Raw genomic sequence first — 19,270 nt, forward strand, 5'->3', positions numbered from 1 at the left:
GATTCAGCAAAACATGTTTTTTGATGAGGGAACATTATAACGTGGCAGAAAGATAAACAATTGATTTAGCATAATACCTCCTTTGATATTATTGTCACAAAGTCCAATGAGGTTCAAACAAATGTGTCAATGCATCATGGTAGTAGATATCAAGTTTGCATATGCTTCCACACAAGGAGGTTTAAATAGTAAGAAGACCAGCCTGGAGACAAGTGAATAGCATATGGCTTCTGTCAAGTGAGTTAACCAAGGAAACGCATGGGAGGGACGAAATCCTGTATAAATCAAATTCTGTATGAGCACATAGGAATGTCAACACTGAAAGAACTGATGGTGTCCTTGTTATGACTATGCAGGGGATGAGAAATTCCACACCATAATTTAGTCTTTCACTATTCCTACTTAATGTTTGTAGAGATCTGCACACTATGGAAATCTCTGGCATTGGGATATTGGATAGCAGCAAAGAAGTTGAATCTTTTATTGATAACAAAATCAACGATCACAACTTATTGGTATGTAAAGCTTTACCTACATTTTCCATAGTTTTAACATTTGTCCCTCCTATTAATTTTCAGTAGTGCTTGGACAGAGCCTTCTGTTCTCATGCTTCTCTACTATAACGCTTTTCATATTGTGACTTTTTACCTTATATCTAATATGAATATGTTTTGCTCTATCATATTATACTCCATTATTATTCATTAGACATGCTCCCCACTTGGGAAAGGATTCCCCTGAAAATAAGATTTCAAATCTTAGGGGAATTAAAGATAAATAAACTGCATGATGTATTTATCCATTCTGCAAATGGCATATGAACAGTAAAAACGTTCAAAATAATATTTGCATTTATTTTATTTTCAAGGGCAGTGAAATTCCTTTTTATGTAGCAAATCTGGACATAGTTTTTGAAAACCTCCAGAGATGGCAGACTCTTCTGCCCAGAGTGACCCCTTTCTATGCTGTCAAGTGTAACAACACAGCGGCCGTGCTTCAGCTGCTTGGTGCTCTGGGAACAGGGTTTGACTGTGCTAGCAAAGTGAGTTCAAATCAAAGAGCAGCAGTCCATACTGCCCCCTTACTGTTCTTACTGTACACATACACTTCTGATCTGTGACAGAGGGAGATAGAGATGGTCCTGTCTTCTGGAGTGACACCAGATAGAATCATTTACGCACATACAACAAAACCCCAGGCCCACATCAGGTACGCTTGTGCTCATGGAGTGGACATGATGACGTTTGACAATGAGGAAGAGCTCCTCAAGATCTCCAAATATCATCCCACATCAAAGTAACACGTCTTATATCTATTTTATTTTCTCCCCTTCTTTGCAATAAAATTATAATGATTATTTTTTGTTTATTTTTTACCAGGCTATTGTTGCGTATTGCAGTGGATGACTCCAAGTCACTGTTAAAACTGAGCACAAAGTTTGGAGCCAAACTCCAGACTGTGGGCGTCCTACTGCTGAGAGCTCAGGAGCTGCACTTGAACATCATTGGAGTCAGTTTCCATGTGGGGTGTCTGTGCACTGACAACACTGCCTATAAGAAGGCCATAGCAGACGCCAGACACGTCTTTGACCAAGCTGTAAGCTCCCTCAATCTGTATCTGCAACAATAAATATGTCAATTAATTTCTTTATTTTTTGCCATTTCTCAAAAGTACAATACATTATACTTCAATTACATCTTTTTAGAATCTGAGTGGATTTCAGATGAAAATTCTGAACATAGGTGGAGGATTCTATGGAGATGAAGAATTTCAAATGGTATGAAACACCACAAGGGTATGGGTCATTGACGCAGGTTAGTTATTACAGGTAACTACAGATGTGAAATCTAGGAGAACAAAATAAGTTGACTTTATTACTAAATATAACAATAGGACACATTTGTTTTTGGCTTTTGTTGTGAACTGTATTATTGCATATCTGAATAGTCATCTGTTGAAGGGTTTACCCCTGTTAATTGTACTGTTGAAAACATTGTAGGTGTCAAAAGGAATAAATGAGGCACTGGATGAGTTCTTTCCTGCTGACTGTGGAGTGAGAATCATCGCCGAACCTGGACGCTACTTTGTGGAGTCTGCTTTTACACTCGCTATGAATGTCTTTGCCAAAAGACAAGTTCAGGGTGATCCAATGATCAGCAGCAAAGGTACATTTGAAGATCTTTAACCAAGAATCTACGCAGTCTAGTCGTAATGAGCTACAGTTATGCCTGTCACAATTACAAATATTGAAGCACGAAATATATCTACAGAAACATAAAGGGGCAAACAATAACACTGAAGCTGCTTTATGCCTCAGACACAATAGCAAAAACACAGGATAATCCCAGGAAACCATTTTTAAATAGACACTATCATTAAAAGGCTTGAGCTACAAGTAACTAGCTAAATTAATTGATAATAATTAGCTTTAAAAGTTATTACAGCTCAAATTTTATTGAGTTACAACAAAAATACCCCAAAATATATTGTTCCAGCTATCATATACTGAATGAGTCGCTATTGTAGTTATTGTGACAAGCCTAACTACAGTAATAAACCAAACACAACAAAGAGTGCTACATGTTTTAAATGCTTGTGTTTACAGATGGGAATGGCTTAAACAAATTGATGATGTATTACGTAACAGATGGGGTTTATGGTTCATTTGCGGACAACAGGTTCTACCTTGAGATAAGACCTTATGACCTGCGCCCCCACAGGGTAAAGGGGTATACTGTTTTATTTTATATGAAATGTTTGTCATTAAAGTGCAACTAAATATTTTTCAAATCTTCCTACAGCCAGTGGACAGCAGTGAGCCCCTGTACCAGTCTATTATCTGGGGTCCGTCCTGTGACAGTAACGACAGAATCTGTAAGATGCAGATGCCAGAGCTCCAGGTCGGGGAGTGGATTCTCGCTCACAATATTGGGGCTTACTCAATGACGATTTCAACCAACTTTAATGGATTTGAAAATGCAAATATTTACCTGGTTGCAACACGAAATATCTGGAAAATGTTAAACAATTCTGTCCTTGGGGTTTAGGCTCTGTGCTGCTCTCTGCTTCATGAAACCAGTTTGTTGAATGTTTCTCGCTGCTCTTTACCCCTTATATATGTCCTAATAAAGCTGAATAAAGCTGATGGTCAAAACAATCTTTAAAATGTGAAATCTTTCTTTTTAAAACCTAAAAGTATAAATCATGATGTAATCTCTTTTACATTTGTATTTTTTTCTTGAATTCTTAGTTTTCAATAAAATAACAATAGCATTTGAATAAAATCAGTGAAATTATTTATTGATTTGTTTTTATTTTGAGTTTGTGCCAAGAGAGAAACAATAATCATGCATGCTACATATACACTGTAGACAACTGAAAAGCACATTTTCTGAAAAGGAGTTGGAAGAAAAACTTAAATTAACTCACAAATGATGTGGTTCGTTATGGACACTGATCACGGAACTTAAAAATAAACTAAATAAAATAAAATAAATTACATACTATATGTACAAAATATAATTTTAACCCAAAACCTTTTTTTAAGTATGAAAACAGCCTCATGTCTCACTTTTTACGTGTTCTGGGACATCATACATCCTGTCATCCAAATTTGACAAACACACACATACACACACACGCGCACAGGCACACACGACTGATCTTAACTTTATCCATAGTCACTACTTGTCACCTTCACCAAAACCCTAACCTTAACCGTAACCTATTTCAACCCATACCAAAATCATGTTTCAATCTAAGAAAGGTCCTGTGTAAATTGACTCTTGTGAGCTTTAAGAATCTGTGTATCATTCATTCATTCATTTTTCAAAATAAAACCATTATTTGTCTCCAAAACCAAAATGAAAAAAACAGATGACAATTAGTTTTTTCAGTTTTTGATTTTGTGTTTAAATGAAGAATTGAAAAAACGGTTAACAGCCGTTTCCATGACTTAAACCACGATGCCGGACTTTTGCGCCACATACGGACTAAACCAGGTCTAAACCAAGACTGAACCAGGACAGAGTGTTGGGACAGGCCCGAAGTTGCGCCCGCGTAGACTGTCGGGTGATCAGGACTGAGACCGGGACCAGACCAAGACTGAGACCAGGACCGAGACCAGACTGGGACCAGGATTGGGACCTGGACTCAGACCAGTTTAGTCCTGTTTTTGTCCTGGTTCGCAGTTTAAGTCACGTAAATGGGAAACGGCCATTATCCGTTTTTTCCATTATTCATTTAAACACAAAATCAAAAACTGAAAAAAAGAATCGTTATCCATTTTTAAATTTTTTTTCATTTTCTTATTTTTGGTTTTATTTTGAAAAATGAATGAACGAATGATGCACAAATTTTAAGCCATGTTATAATGTTGTTACCTCATCAAGAGACGTTTTATTTCATTCACACGTTTGAGTAATCCGTTATTATTAGTCTCTTTAAATTTATAAAGAAAATACAGAATATTGGCCCTTTAATAAACAGTGTGTCATGGGGACCTAATATTTGTCCCCATAAAGGAGGTACTTCCCCATGATTTGACTGTGTATAATGATTTCAGTCCGCAGAATGTTATAAATACCCGGTCACTCCCCACACTCTTCATGCTTTCTCCGCTGCACTCATGACCCCATCCAGAGCCTCTTTTCCTGCCAGTGCTCCCTCTGGATCCTTGTCGCCCCACACTCATCCTCCACATGGCTCTATCTTCTTTTCCCAATAGCTTTGCCATTTTCCCTAATCCCCTGTCTCCATCCGTTTGCCATCCCCTCCTCCTCCTCCTCTTCCCATCCCTTCACTTCCTCTTCCATCTCTGCCTTTGTTTTGCCTCAGTTTTATTTTATATTTCCAATGTCTTGCGCCTTCTTGCTTCTCTCGTTTCTATCTCTGACAAGCAATCCCTCTTTCTTCTCTCCGGGGCACTCTCCTTCTCAGCTGTAATCCGTGATTCTTTTGTCTTGCCTAACGTTATACCATCAAATCCAGAGTATGTACGAATGGACTGGTACCCCAACACCGCCGCGATATTTTCTGTGTCTATCCAGTAACACCTTCAATAATACTGGCGGAGTATGCTGGGAGGAAAAGCATGTGCAGAAAATAGCCTGTGGTCCATTATAGTGAGAGCTTACTGACAGCTAATGTATCATATAAGGGGTGTATGGTGTAGTCCTGGTGACTGCACTCTATTTGGGGCTCGTAGTACTCCGGTCTGTGGTAGAAGAAGTAACGCATTACTTGACGCGTCCTTTACGGAAAAGCATTAAAGTATTGAGCTGCCGAGAGCTTTGACCCTTTTAAAAACATCTCTCCTGGTCACCTTCTAAGTCAGAGACAATCAGTGCGAGAAGAAGTATATCCATCAGACAGACGGGAACAGCATCACTCACTATAATGTATTACCAACTGTCCTCAAGCTATGCATCTGAATACTGTGCACCAGTGCAGTGCTTTCCCCTGTCTGCCGTGGGTTTCAGGATGATGATAAATTAGCACAGTTTGTTCCCATAGCAATTAAATTCCTATTTTGGACTCGAAATGGACTCTTGTGAACTTTAAGCTATGTAATAATGTTGTTACCTAATCAAAAACATACCTGGAGTTGTGTTTTGTTTCATTCACACATGCATCTCCATATCTTAAAATGCTCTATTCCAACTTGTGATGTCATAAAGTGGTAGTTTTCAAGTTACCTTTTACCTTTTGATCAGTAGAGATTTGCAATTCCAGAGCTCATATTATCCAAATGATTCTAGGGTAGGTGTATGGAGTTTAAAAACACAGTGGAGCCCGTCCTGTACAACATGACATCACAAGGTGGAACAGAGTGTTTTCTGTCTGAGAGAAGAACTCAAGTCTATATATGCATGGTTTGTGTAATAAACTCCAGGTATATTTGTGATGAGGAATCAACATTATAACATAGATCAGAAAATAGCAAATTAACCTTTAACGACCTTTGAAAGTCCTCAAAATGTTTAAAGATGCCAAAAAAAAAAAAAAACAAGGCACTCACTGGTTCAAAATAAAATGCCTTTATTAATTTACACATGTCATAAATTAATAAAGGCATTTTATTTTAACCAGTGAGTGCCTTGGGTTTTTTGTCATCTTTTAACTGACTTCCCTTCCCAAAGAGCACCACTGAGTTTTATCTACTGTGTATTATCCTCTGGAGGTCCAGAAAGCGCTTCTTTTGAAACCTTTTTTATCCTCAAAATGTTTCCTTAAAACCATAAATAGTTTTCCTCTAGTTTACCTCCCATCTTTCCATCTAGGTAGTTATTAACCATGTACTATAATGACAACTAAAGCTGTTTGTTTCTTGTCACGAAATGTCACCAAATACCTGAAATTGGCAGAGGCCACTGGAGCAAGGACAGACCTATTTTTATACTTTTTTTTTTTTTTTTTTACCACAAAGCAGCTGCAAATACTAACTAGTTTGTTCCAAAATTGCCAAAAGGGACTTGAAACAGTAGACAATACTCTTCTAATACCATATGCATAGTTTAGTACCAAAAAAGTGTGATTAAAGGTGCACTATGGAACTTTTTGGTTGGGTGTCCACCACCTGCTTGTTTATTGTGGAGATGTCATTGTTCTGCCTGGAATATTACAAAATATAACATTAAACAGTGCAACCTTACATTTTTAAAATTTTAGATAGTTTTATAGATCAAAAATACCTACAATAACATATATTTTGATTGTGTGTGGGGTCGCCTCTCCACAGATCTGACTTGCAACTTGGTCTGGTTTGGTCTCCATGAAGATAGAAAGGTTACCAAACTATGAAACATTCAAGACAAAGCAATAACATTTCCAAAAGACCTCAACAGCAGGATGCATTTATATAGCCAATAAAAACCTGACAACTAGAATAATCAGATAACCCCATAATGAAGTCTGATTTTTTTTTATCTGTTTACAGGCCTAAGAGAAAATTGAACATAATGTCCCTTGCCAAAATATGCACAGGTGTTAATAAACAAACTCTCATCACTCACATCAGATGGAATTGTTTACTTGACATTTCAGTAATCTGATAACTCCTGAAATCAGATAATGATCAGTCTTGGGTGTGCATGAAAACATAACCATTGTTCAAATGAAGAAGAAGCAATTCCTGGCTCCACTTGCCCCATCTAAGGCCAGAGCAGACTGACTAATTACACATCTCTATCTCCTTTGGTGCACCTCCCCAGTCTATTATTACTGTGGCATGACTCACTATAGATAAAAGAGTATTGAACCACTTGTATGCTTGCACACAATGTGGACTGCTGTCTGAAAAAGTCAGTGTGGATGGAGGAGAGCAGAGGCAGTTTTGAAAGACAATGATTTAAAAACAGAGATGGAAAGAAAGGGTCTCACTGGAGGGCACTTTTCATAGTGATCACACCTCCTCTGAGCAGTTTGGAAACAAAAACGAGAACACTTAAAACATAGAGGCACTCATGTCTGCAGCTAAGTGTTACCGGACCAGGGACGTGCTTCTATTCAGGGCTTCGTCCATTATTCAAATGCAAATCTCAGGCTCAAATAGCCCAACTAATGAGGTTATATTCTATTTGTAGGGTAGAGCTTTTTATGATGTTAATAATAGTAACAGCACCAATGCAGTAAGTAAAGTCCCATTTAAAATCATCTGGGAAATCTACATTACACAAACAGACACTTGTGAGCTTTTGTGAGCCATATTATAATGTACCTCCTCCTCAAAAACATACCTAGAATTAAGGCTGTGCAATTAATCGAATTTTGATTGCGATTTGAATTTGTGTGTCAAATGATCTCCAAACTCTTATAATCAAGTTGAAACGATTTAAAGCTTAGCAAAGTTTATTTTGGGATATTTTTTATATAAATAAGTATATTTATTTAATTGTTTAAATATAGAGATTGTAGAACAGCTGGATATATAGTTTATTTTGGATACATTTATGTTTTCTATGCCTTATTTCATGTTCAAAGTATATTTTATTCATCGCCAAACTGCCCTAAGGTATGTATTGTAGCCTGTATCAATAACAAAGTGTTTTTTTGAAAAAGAAATGCTGAATAAATGCATTGTGTAACTAAAAAATAATCGTTTGAATAATCGTGATTTCAATATTGGCCAAAATAATCGTGATAATGATTTTTTCCATAATCGAGCAGCCCTGCCTAGAGCTGTGTTTTGTTTCATTCACACATGTTTTGAGTAACCATTATTATTAGTCTGTCTACATCTCCAACGCTAAAATACTCTGTTCCACCTAGTTTGTAGTTTTTCAAGTTAACAGCTACCTTTTACCTTTGTTTTGTAGAGATGGGACAATTCCAGGTCTGAATCAGAAATAGAATCATCCAAATAATTCTAATGAAGATGTATGGAGTTTCAAAAATACAATGGAGCACTTCTTGTATTACCACATGACATCACATCAAGTCTAAATACGCAGGTGTTGTGAGTTACACATGTGGTAAGAAACAAAACACTCCAAATTCCCAGATGCAAATGAGATGTGTCTTCTGCAGCTGACCAGTGCGTGCAATCCAAAAACTACTTCAACTTGGATGAAACAAAATGCTACCATGTGTTTAAAGTTCAAATATTACAGTTTCAGAAGGTGCACAGAATAAAAGTTTAATTATGGTATGCTTTTCTCGTGCTATTCCCTGACACAATAATAATAAAAAAAAATGCATTTGAACGTAGAGAGTTATTAAAGCATGTGAAAAGTCTTTTGGCTATATCTCAATCTGAAAATCCAGTGTTCAAAAACTAGATGTTTTCCAGTTGCGTCTGATTACAACTATCTTTAGTTCAGTCCTCCCCCGCTCACGTACTGACACAGACTCAAGTACGAGCTGTGGGTGCAGGTCGCCACTAGACTGCCATCGCCATGACAACCAAAACACAGATAATTTTGAAGGTTGTTCATTTGAAAAAGCACCACAGCTCAGCACTATTGCATGTCCTAGTTTAGGGAAGGATATTGTTCACATTACGGCACTGGGAGTAGTGACAAGCTGCATTAAAGCACTTGGAAATAAGGATTTGTCTGGGGAAGGATAGCCATTGAATAATTTATCTTTATAAGGCGGACTCAATGGTAACTTTTTAATGTATTTCTTTCACAAATGCAGGCTAGTGTGAAAGCTTGGGGCGAAACTAAAAATTGTATTCGGAGTTGGAATCCATGAGAGCTCACATGAGAGCTCACATTCGTAACTTTCTTTTTCCCTGAGACATCATACTGCAGTCCTGTCAATAGAATTGTACAAAACTTTAATAAGTTTTGGACCGAAAGTTTCTGGTCCATCACCACACCGCCGTCTGTTGAACCATATGTTTTCCAAAATGCTTGTTCCTGGAATGTTTTCTCTCATTTATCAAAATAAATAGGACACGTTATTATTTATTTTTTGGATCAGCATGGTACAAAATCATCTGAAGCGAGCTGAATATAGGCTGATCCTCGAGGTAGGACTGAGAAATAGTCACATTGTACGAGCATTGTTACCTAGCCAGCCAGAACCACACGCTTTGACAAAACTTTACAAAGACGTGTAGATCTGAAGCTGTATCCTGTCTCCGATTTTAGAGAGCATGATTGACAGGTGGATTAACCAATCAGAGAGACGCATGCTTCGTTCACTGCTTACATGTGAAAGAAAACAACATATAAGACTAAAAAACAACACAGATTTTCTCAGGATCAACAATCAAAGCACCAAACTATTACGTATCTCAGGTAAAAGTTATATATTTTGTTTTGAATGATGAATAATACAATAATTTGGGAGATATATCTTCCACGTTTCAGAGACACGTGCAACAAATAAGCAGCTGTGGTTGGATCGTCTCAAATTTGGAAGAAGGTTTTTCATGCTCTGTGGTCCAGTTCCAGTCCCTTCTGGATGTTTTTCTTATATTGTCTTAACTTTACACCCTTTGTATATTTATCACAAGTTTGCAATATAAAAAAAAAGTGACTAGGGCAAAAACAATGTGATTAACAATTGAAAATAAAAGTAAATCCTGTTGATGTACTATTTTCTACAAGGAACTAGCTTTAGGCAAACTCAAAACTTTTCTTCCCGAGTTTGAATCCTTGGGCGCTGACATGCTGAACCTTCCCTCTCGCAGCCTGTCAAGTGTGCGTTGGCCCTGATAAACTGGCACCATTACACCGACCTCCTCCACTCCAGTCTGCTGCGTTATACCAGGCCCACGCCATTTCACACCGCCTCCCACTCTCACTCTCCCTGCCCGTCTGAAAGCTCTCGGCAGCAGGGACCAATATCTCAAAGACTTTTCATTCACAACAAAATATGGCTACGTTGATTAACTTGTCTATTTTCTATTATGCAATTTCTCCCTTTATGACTCTGGGCCCTCTAACTCATCAATGCAGGACAGTGTGAGAAGCCATTAGTATAAGCAATAGGACTCTCCTCCACAGTGGGTGTGTGGGTTTACAAAATCTGTTCTGACTAATGATAAAACGCTGTTGTAAATGGTTATAGTCGGGAAATCACTGGAAATAATGGCTAACTTGCTTGGTTACTGACACCAGAGTACTCTTATATGCACATAGGCCCATATACATAATGTGCATATACAGTAGACAATATTAGTCAAGTGAAAGGGACAGTCCAGAATTTTAGACATAGACCTCATTTCCTAGTGAGCGAGAGTGTTGGAGCTGTGTGGAGATACTTTTTGAAATATTCCATCCAGTCCTTGATGCGAGACTAGCGCAGGTCCCTGATGCGAGACTAGCGCATGTCAATGGCCATACTTGCCACTAAAAAAGGTCTTACCCCCTACACAAAGCACCCGAAGCCAATCTATTATCACTCCAGACTGTCGATATAAATGCCTGTATTGACAGAATAATGTTTGAAATAAAACTAACCTTGCATTGCATGAATCATCGCATGTTGAGGGACTATTTTCTCAGCAGCAGCAGAATTTATCTTTGCCGGTAAGAAAGGTGCTAGGTGAAATCAAAAATACAACTTGCTGCTACTGTTCAGACATAAATCCTTGAAATGCAAGGTTGGTTTTACTTCTAAAATTATTCTATCGACTCAGTCATTCAAATCGACAGTTTGGTGTTATAATAGTTTTGCTTCGAGTACTTTGTGGAGTGGGTAAGACTGTTTTTAGTGGCTGGCTAACTATGGCCATTGACATGCACTAGCCTAGCACCAGCGACCTCTGCAAATACAAGGACTGGATGGACTATTTTAAAAAAAGTATCTTCACATGTCTCCAACACTCTGGCTCACTAGGAAATAAGGTCCTATGTCAAAAATTCCTGACTGTCCTTTTAATAGTAAAGTTGAAAGTAAATAACAACAAAGATAAGCCTTGGTAAATAATCACATTTTTATATAGCTTTCAATCAAAGCGCTTTACATCAAGGACCACTCATCCATTCATACAGACACCAGGGGCGGGATGGGTTAAGTGTCTTGCTCAAGGCCATAGCAACAACATGCATCTGTAGGAGTCAGAATTGCACCATCACTGAGTGCACAACCAAATATGTTTTCGATGTAGATAGCAGGGTTCGACTCACCAACCTCAGGATTAGTGGACAAATCTTCTACCAACTGAACTACTATTGCCCAAACCTTCTTCAACCACATCTTCAGCCACCTCAGACTCTCCATCTCCTACACACTCCAAAAACGCATTAAAATACTGCAGTAATTACATTAGTAACAACTCAACCTTAGAGCCAACACTTAACTCGTCAACATCAGAATACTGGCTGCCTGCGTGGAAATGTTTTGCTCCACTCTGCTCTGTTTCACTCTGCTTTCCCCATAACTGTCCGTTCTGGGCTGTCCAATAAACCTTGAAACCATCCATTGTTCAGATGAATTAAACAACTACACTTTTAACTGGACGTTTATTTTAAAAGCTATGCAAACACACTGAGAAAAATGTGCCTGTAGGGTATAACCTTAATCTATATCTCTTATTATTGTGGACCCCCACTCTCTGGCAGTAATCAATGCGAACCAATGTAAAAATCCATTAGGCAGCTAAAAGGATAACAACAGGGAACAGAAAGCGAAAGGGGCTCTCACTCCAGCCGATGTCCTTTGTTCTCTCTGTGTATATCTCAGTGACATGGGGCATTACTGTCTTGTTTCCTGGCATTGCTAATGGAGAGGCAGGAGTTACAGTTTGGTGTCACTACCAATACGCCGCACTCTGAATTAGACTGGGTTATTAGCTTTGTGCCTAGCGACAGCCTGCTGAATACACAGTACTTATGCAAAACAGAAAATACAGGAGAATTTCAGAGCTGTTGTTTGTACATCGTGTTAATTAAAGGTGCACTGTGTAACTTTTCCTGTGGAGGGCCTGTCAAATAGGTTTCTCCCTGGAGATTTATGATGTTATTGCTAAGTCTACAATGTTCCACAGTACAGATTAAACCTAAATAAATCTATGACAAGGAAGACGAGCAGGTTATAGCACCAGGCTACATTACAATTCAGATCTGTGAATCAGAGAATGAGAGTTGCTCCATTCACAAAAGGAATTAATGTATTTTTTAGCAATAGAAACACTCATAATGAATAAATGCTAGATGGATATGTTTAATGTCGTATCATGGAACAGAATACCGGCTGGAGCATCCCTCTGGCTTGAAAGTCCCAGCTCGAGCATCCCATTCTCTCAGGAGGAATGTCCCCCTCCTCCCTCCAGGCGCCCTCTTCTCTTGAGAGGCACATGGGTAACTGCTGTGCCCAGGACAGGGGGAATATTCTCGTCATGCACTGTGATGTATTGAGTTAGAAAATCAGCATTCTATATCCCAAAGCAGCACACATTTTTTCAGTATGTAATGTCAATATAATCCTCGTTTGCTCACAGAAGTTTACAATGAAATCGTATTTTAAATAATTGTTTCTTATTCACCGTGTTCTAGAGCATCTGTAACTGCTGATTTGGGAAGAAATATTAATTATTTCCTTACCTGTTTGCCATGAACATAATCACCTCATGTCAGGTGTCATGTCATCCAAAAGCAAGGCGCTCATCCTTCCCAAATCAGAACACTTCCTTATGCTCAACATGAACAGATGTGTTGAGATATACTGTAACTTGCATGTGTAATTACTACAATATATGTAATCAAAACAATTTTGTTGTTTTTTTCTTATTTATATGTATATAGATTAACTAACTTACTTTCATAAAGGGTACAATTCAGGGGGAGTTTCCAGCTTGCGGGCCTTCCAGCCAGGGCACATTTCCAGCTGAACATTCCATGCAAAGTAATAACATCTCCATGAAGACAAGTAGGTACCGGTAAATGCCTTACATTTATTCAATTACAACTGGTTTTATAGCTGAAAAATACTTAGAAAAACCAGCATTCTAACTGTGAGCGTAGTTGCCTCTCCACAGATCTGACCTGCAACTTGGTCTGGTTTGGTCTCCATGCAGATAGAAAGGTTTAATACCATACTGCAAAACATAAAGATAAAGTCATAACATCTCAACAGATAAAAGCATTAGACAAACCTGCCACCAGAAAAGTTACACAATACACTTTTAAGTACAGTACTTTACTACTTTTACTTTGTTACGTTCCACCACTCTGAATTAGACTGGGGTATTACCTGATAGTCATGTCATTGTGCTTATGCAAAAACCACAAGTACAGTAGAATTTCAGAGCTCTTGTTTCTACAGCACCTTAAGAAAGAAAGAAAAAAATATAAAGCTGCAGATTGCTTGCTGTGGGAGGGGAGCGTCCCAGGAGGTTAGACGATTTGTCTTTTTTAAGAGAAGATATACCCGGCTGCTACATAAACTACAATGATGTAATACTACAGATTAGAGAATTAACAGTGGGGAATAATGCAGGGTAATGGTGGCCCGGTGTGGTAAGTGGAATACATTTGTTGACAAAACCAAACAAATACTGAAACAAAAAGAAATTTACAAGGATAAAAACTACACCTGCTTTGATATATTGTCAACTAATACAATCTACATAAAGGGTAAAAGGGAAAAGATAAAATCACATGAAACTAGTAGGATTCATTTTCAATACAACTGTCCCATATCAGTCCATATACAAACTTAAAGGTCCTGTATTTAGCCATATTAGAATGCTATTATTAGCCTGATTCATCAGCGGCAGCATTAGGATTCGTTTGCTTGACGGTAGGTGGGTACTTTTTTTTAATTTAACCAATAGCTGCTATTTGGTCGTGTCATATGTAAAGCGCCAGAACGCTCAGTGGTGTTCGAGAAATTGCCGGTAAAAGCAGCACACAAAGCAGAAAATGAACATGTCTGTCAACGATCATTGTTGTTTCTGCAAGATGGACTTGGGAATTAAAAGTACAATAACAAACAAGTACCAGCTCAAACAAATGCTAAGTTGGTATTTGACAAAGGACATCCAAAGGAGGATAGCGTATGCAGTCTGCTATCACAACTCGGGTTGGTTCAGCTCTTCACTTGATTGGCCGGTGCAGGGTCTACAACTTCTGGGGTTCTTGCAAATCGTCTAGTGCAGGGGTGTCCAAATTCATCAAGGGCCACATCTCGAAACACAGATGAAGCAAAGGGCCGATTAAGGGCCGAAGACTGGTGCTCAGTACAGTAAATAATTTAAATATGTGCATGTTTAACACGTTAGAATGAGCCATCAGTCCTTTATTCATGCTAAGATACTCAAATCCACACACTAAATATTAAATATCAGCTTTATCAAGGCAGATTTTCAAAAAACTTGCGGTAAAAAGTGAATATTTCATTCATGCAAGGTAATTTGGGCCAATTCTCCAGGAAGCCTGAGGGCCAAGAAAAATTTGTCTGAGGGCCACATTTGGCTCACAGGCCATAGTTTGGACATGCCTGGTCTAGTGTATTCCAATTCCTGACCTAGTCGCTAGAGAGAAATGAAACTGAGTGGAGGCACTAGGTGGCACGAGCCTGGCTACACTATTACCTCCTCTAAAACATACCTGGATTTGTCTTTTGTTTCATTCACACACACTAATCCTTTATTATTATTAGTCTGTCTACATCTCCAAGGCTCAAAATGCTCTGTTCCACCTTGAGATGTCATGAAGGGGTAGTTTTCAAGTTAACAGGTACCGTTTACTCTTAGTTCAGTACAAATTGGTAAATCCAGGGTTGAAATCATCCAAATGATTCTAGTGAAGGTGTGTGGAGTTTAAAACCACAGTGAAGTACTTGTATTACCACATGACATCATAAGGTGGAACAGATGTTTCTGTTTGAGAGAAGAACTCAGCCTAAACATGCAGGATTTGTGTGTTAAACATGTGTGTTTAACATGTGTGAAACAGCTCACAACTCCAGGTCTGTTATTAATGAGGAAACAACATTATATCAGAAAATCGCCTATGGGCCCTTTAATCAAACTGACTCCATGATGAGTTTTTGCATAACTTACACCATGCCTCACGGCTGAGTTGCTTTCATCAAACCAATCAGGTTGAGGGCTGCTGATCGCTGACAGTGTACTCATGTCGCTAATTGTCAGCTGACTGTTCTTACACCCATGTTCTTTTGTGATTGGCATTTCTCTGAGGGCTTCTAAACCAGTGAGAAGGTCTCCCATAAAAGCATGATGAAACAAAAAAGTGTTGACAGTTCATTGTTGGGCCTCGCCATTAGAGTACCGAGGGGTTTCCTGGTTGCCTTTGTGAAAATCTGCAAACTACGAAATGTGTGCTTCTTATAGCCCATACCTAGAGACTGAATGTAAACAAAAGAATACTCATGAGTATACTTCGAACAATGCATGAGAAAGAACATCACAATATCTATAAATAATGTGGTTTGCGGTGAATACATTTGAATTAAGCAACCAACATCGTAAACACTGTAAAGACGTTCTAAACAGAAATGTACTCATATATTTTACTGGGGTTTGTACAAAATACCAATGAAGATACTTTTATATCATCTACATCGTTACGTCCGCCCTCTGGCATACTGAAGCTAATTCCTCTATAGGTGTCTAAGGCGTGTAAAGAGGCATAGAGCGTCTTTCAAAACAATAGTCTTACAATACAAAGCAATGAAACGAATCAAACACAAATCTGTCTATGTGATGGTGTAATCCCTCATTTGTTCAGGAGTGGTTCGACGTAGATGGAGTTTCAGTGGTGAGCATTTGGACATTGTTTTTGCGATCAAGACATTTCAGCTCCCAACACAATGTATAATGATGTCAAGAAGTAAACAATGACAAGTCAGTTTCCCTTTGGGGCTAGAATATAGACTGTAAAGAATAAAGAAGTGGACAAAGGGACTGTGACATTACCCATAATGTTTGGATCCAGTCAAATGAAGCTCACGAGGCTTGCAGTTCCATATTCGGAATAGGAATTTATTTATGGACAAAATAGCAAAATAAAAACACCAAGATCATGCACTGCGGGTTCATACGGACATTTCAAGACCAAAATGAGGAGCCTGACAGTAGTAGTTACAGAGACATTTGAGGTGTTTTTTCAGTGCAAAGTGAATTGAAGCTGGAGTCGATGAAATCGGAATTACGCTCATGGTCACTTCCTATTTGGAACGTGGCAGCTCGAGGGTTAGCTATGTCCATTACAGTCTATGTGCTAGAAACACAGGTTAGTATAAAGCCCAGTGCTTCAAACCAGTTCCATCAAATGTAAAATGGCCTCTGGATGAGAGCTGAAATGTCTTGATCGTAAAAACAATGTCCAAATGACCACAGCTGAAACCGTCTCTCCACATATCTGTCTATGTTTTTGTCACAACAGAGGCAAGACAGATACAGCAGTTCCACATCCAGTAATCTTATGTGTTCATCTCCAAATCTGTAAAGCCATCTGAGGATATTTTGTTTTCACAGACCATTTCTACATGAATCCATGTAGAAATCTGTTTAAATGTTTACTTACAATTGCAAAGAAAACAGTATTTTGTTCAAACAAGTCCTCCAGAGACTGTGCTCAAATTGAGGCATGATTACACTTCTCCTCCAGCTCTGCTTAGGGCAGTGGAAGCTATTCATATTTTGGAAATAAGAAAGTGCCTTTCTCTGAGTTTGGTGGAGATTTTAAAGCTTATTTAACATTTGATAGTGAAATGAGTTAGGACAAATGTGCTGCATTTGCTTAACAACATTTAACATTTAACACACTGCTTGTTTAATTGTCCCAATTATCACCAATAAACAAAATTATGTGCCGTTTTCTGTACAGCTGCTTTTTACAGCAATATAGCACTACTTGCAAAACTGTTGATGCATTTGCCCTTATTATAAACGTGACCTCAGTTATATTTGCCAGTCCTTGCACATACTAACTAATTTACCTTACGCTATATATGCCTGAGGAAAAGATTTTATCCAAATTAAACGTAAAGGTCATTTAAGGTCAAACTATATTACCGTATACTAGAGCAAAGAGAAAAAAACAGGGCTTTTCAATCTAATAGTTGCCCCCTGGCTGCAGGGCAAATGGGACCAGATGCTATAGGAGCTTCTGCAGCAGCATTAACATATGGATGTTAATATTTGAGCTCATCAAACACAAAACATAACAGCAGTCTTACTCATAAAAATGTATATTAGAACAACAGACTGCCACATCTTTAATTTACCTAAATGATTTTTATAGACGTAGCATTAGACAACACAGGGATAATCATTAGCACATATTACCAATGTCAAAAAAGGTTTCAGGCTGAAATTTGTAATAATTGAAGCTATTCAAAGAGTAAGCGTAAAAGAGTGACACAATGATGCGATGTGAAGGTCAAATGGGCCAAAGCCAAAGCGTGTATCCAGACAGCTTCAAACAGCCTCCCTCAGCTTTGTGTTGCATTGATGATAAGGTGTGCTATAAATGGATTCAAGCATCAAAGACATTCTTTTGGTATTATGCAGGAAATTGTGCTCACGTAACAGTCAATTACTAATACTTTGGGTTATTCAAGGGCTGTCAAAAGTATCGAAAATCGGATACTAATCAATACTAAAACTAGTATAGAAACTAGATACTAATTTGAGCTGGTATCGAGACGACAAAGACACATTCACAGGGCAGAAATGAACCTTTCCTGAATATTTAAATAAAAGACAGTGGTAAAAAGAAAAAAAGAATCGGTACTGAATATAAAGTTTATTCCTTACTCCTTTTTTTAAATTCGACATTGAAATGTTTATATCATGGCAACACAACGTTGTTTACTCTGTATTTGTGTGGATTTGCACTGAAGCCTGCAGCATTCTAAAGATTTATGCCTCCTTATGGCCACTACTGAACAGCCCATTTATTTTCATATCAGGACGATAATTGGGATGATAACATGCAAACAACTACATTAAATCATGAAACATTAATGTCTGGTTTTATGAACACATTTAAAGCAATAAGCAAAGCCATTGTCAGGAGTTCAAATCTGTGGCACAGTTAAATAGTACAATAATACATCTTTATTTTTAGTTTAGGTAAAAAACTACATTTGTAATATGTTGATAGTTGTATTGGGAAAAACTAAACTTTACCTTTATTTAAATGAATTGATTCCTTTTCCTTTTGGTTGTTTTTTTTGTTTGTTTTGTTTTGTTTTCGATTATGCTTTAGGTTGAAATTGTGGAGCAGTGTTTCTCAAACTATGTATAATTTCTGGTATGTAAGTTCCTTCTTTTGGTATGCGGATTCCTGTGCAGATCAAATATTTGCTGAATTATGAGTCAACACAATCCACATTTGCCCTCTTTTGGAGTTAGTGATGGTTTACTGTGTAGTCCTTTATCAGACCTGGTTAAGAAAATAATCACCTGGTAGGAAATAATGGCCAAATGTGTTTTTTTAGGTACTACAAGTTGGAGAACCATGTACATTTGTGTTACTGCTTCAAGCTGAAAAAAAATAAATAAATAAAATAAAAAAATAATTTGTAAACTTGGTGCCCATTTGAAAGGGGAAAAAAGTGTTGTAAGTGTATAACAATGTTCTGTTATTTTGTCATGAATTGATATGGTCGCGAGCAAATTAATAAAGGAAATGAATGAAAAATGAAAAACTGAAAAATTAAAAATGAGAAACTGGCAAATTGGTAACTTGTCTCCTGACTTGAAATTGTGTTATTATTTTCCCCCAAATAGTATTCAGTATTATCACCTGTTTAGAAATAATTTTCATCAAACTCTACCTCATTGAAGAATTCTGAAACAGTGAGATACAGGGCTACATTTATACCATACTCCATTCAACTG

At 37.8% G+C, this 19,270-nt stretch overlaps 2 protein-coding genes across 2 annotated transcripts in view; one reads left to right on the forward strand and one right to left on the reverse strand.

The window, feature by feature from the left end:
• The window catches only part of ldlrad3 (low density lipoprotein receptor class A domain containing 3), a 169,681-nt gene that overhangs the window by 48,576 nt on the left and 101,835 nt on the right, over positions 1-19,270 (reverse strand). The gene's annotated exons all lie outside the window — the stretch shown is intronic.
• LOC129409455 (ornithine decarboxylase-like) lies at positions 1,235-2,839 on the forward strand. The gene is made up of 5 exons (XM_055155581.1): positions 1,235-1,296; positions 1,380-1,596; positions 1,706-1,777; positions 2,000-2,165; positions 2,606-2,839. The coding sequence occupies exons 1-5, from the start codon at positions 1,235-1,237 to the stop codon at positions 2,776-2,778; spliced, it is 690 nt and encodes a 229-aa protein (XP_055011556.1). The 3' UTR covers positions 2,779-2,839.

This window comes from Boleophthalmus pectinirostris, unplaced genomic scaffold (genome assembly GCF_026225935.1).
Source record: "Boleophthalmus pectinirostris isolate CB_2022bp ecotype Guang Dong unplaced genomic scaffold, ASM2622593v1 HiC_scaffold_2, whole genome shotgun sequence".
NCBI lineage: Eukaryota > Metazoa > Chordata > Actinopteri > Gobiiformes > Gobiidae > Boleophthalmus > Boleophthalmus pectinirostris.

Bases quoted from the DNA above. Each gene is read 5' to 3' on its own strand.
- LOC129409455 (XM_055155581.1), top strand. From the start codon at position 1,235: ATGATGACGTTTGACAATGAGGAAGAGCTCCTCAAGATCTCCAAATAT. The intron at 1,778-1,999 runs GTATGAAACACC...AAAACATTGTAG, and splicing joins GAGATGAAGAATTTCAAATG to GTGTCAAAAGGAATAAATGA. The intron at 2,166-2,605 runs GTACATTTGAAG...TTGTGTTTACAG, and splicing joins TCCAATGATCAGCAGCAAAG to ATGGGAATGGCTTAAACAAA.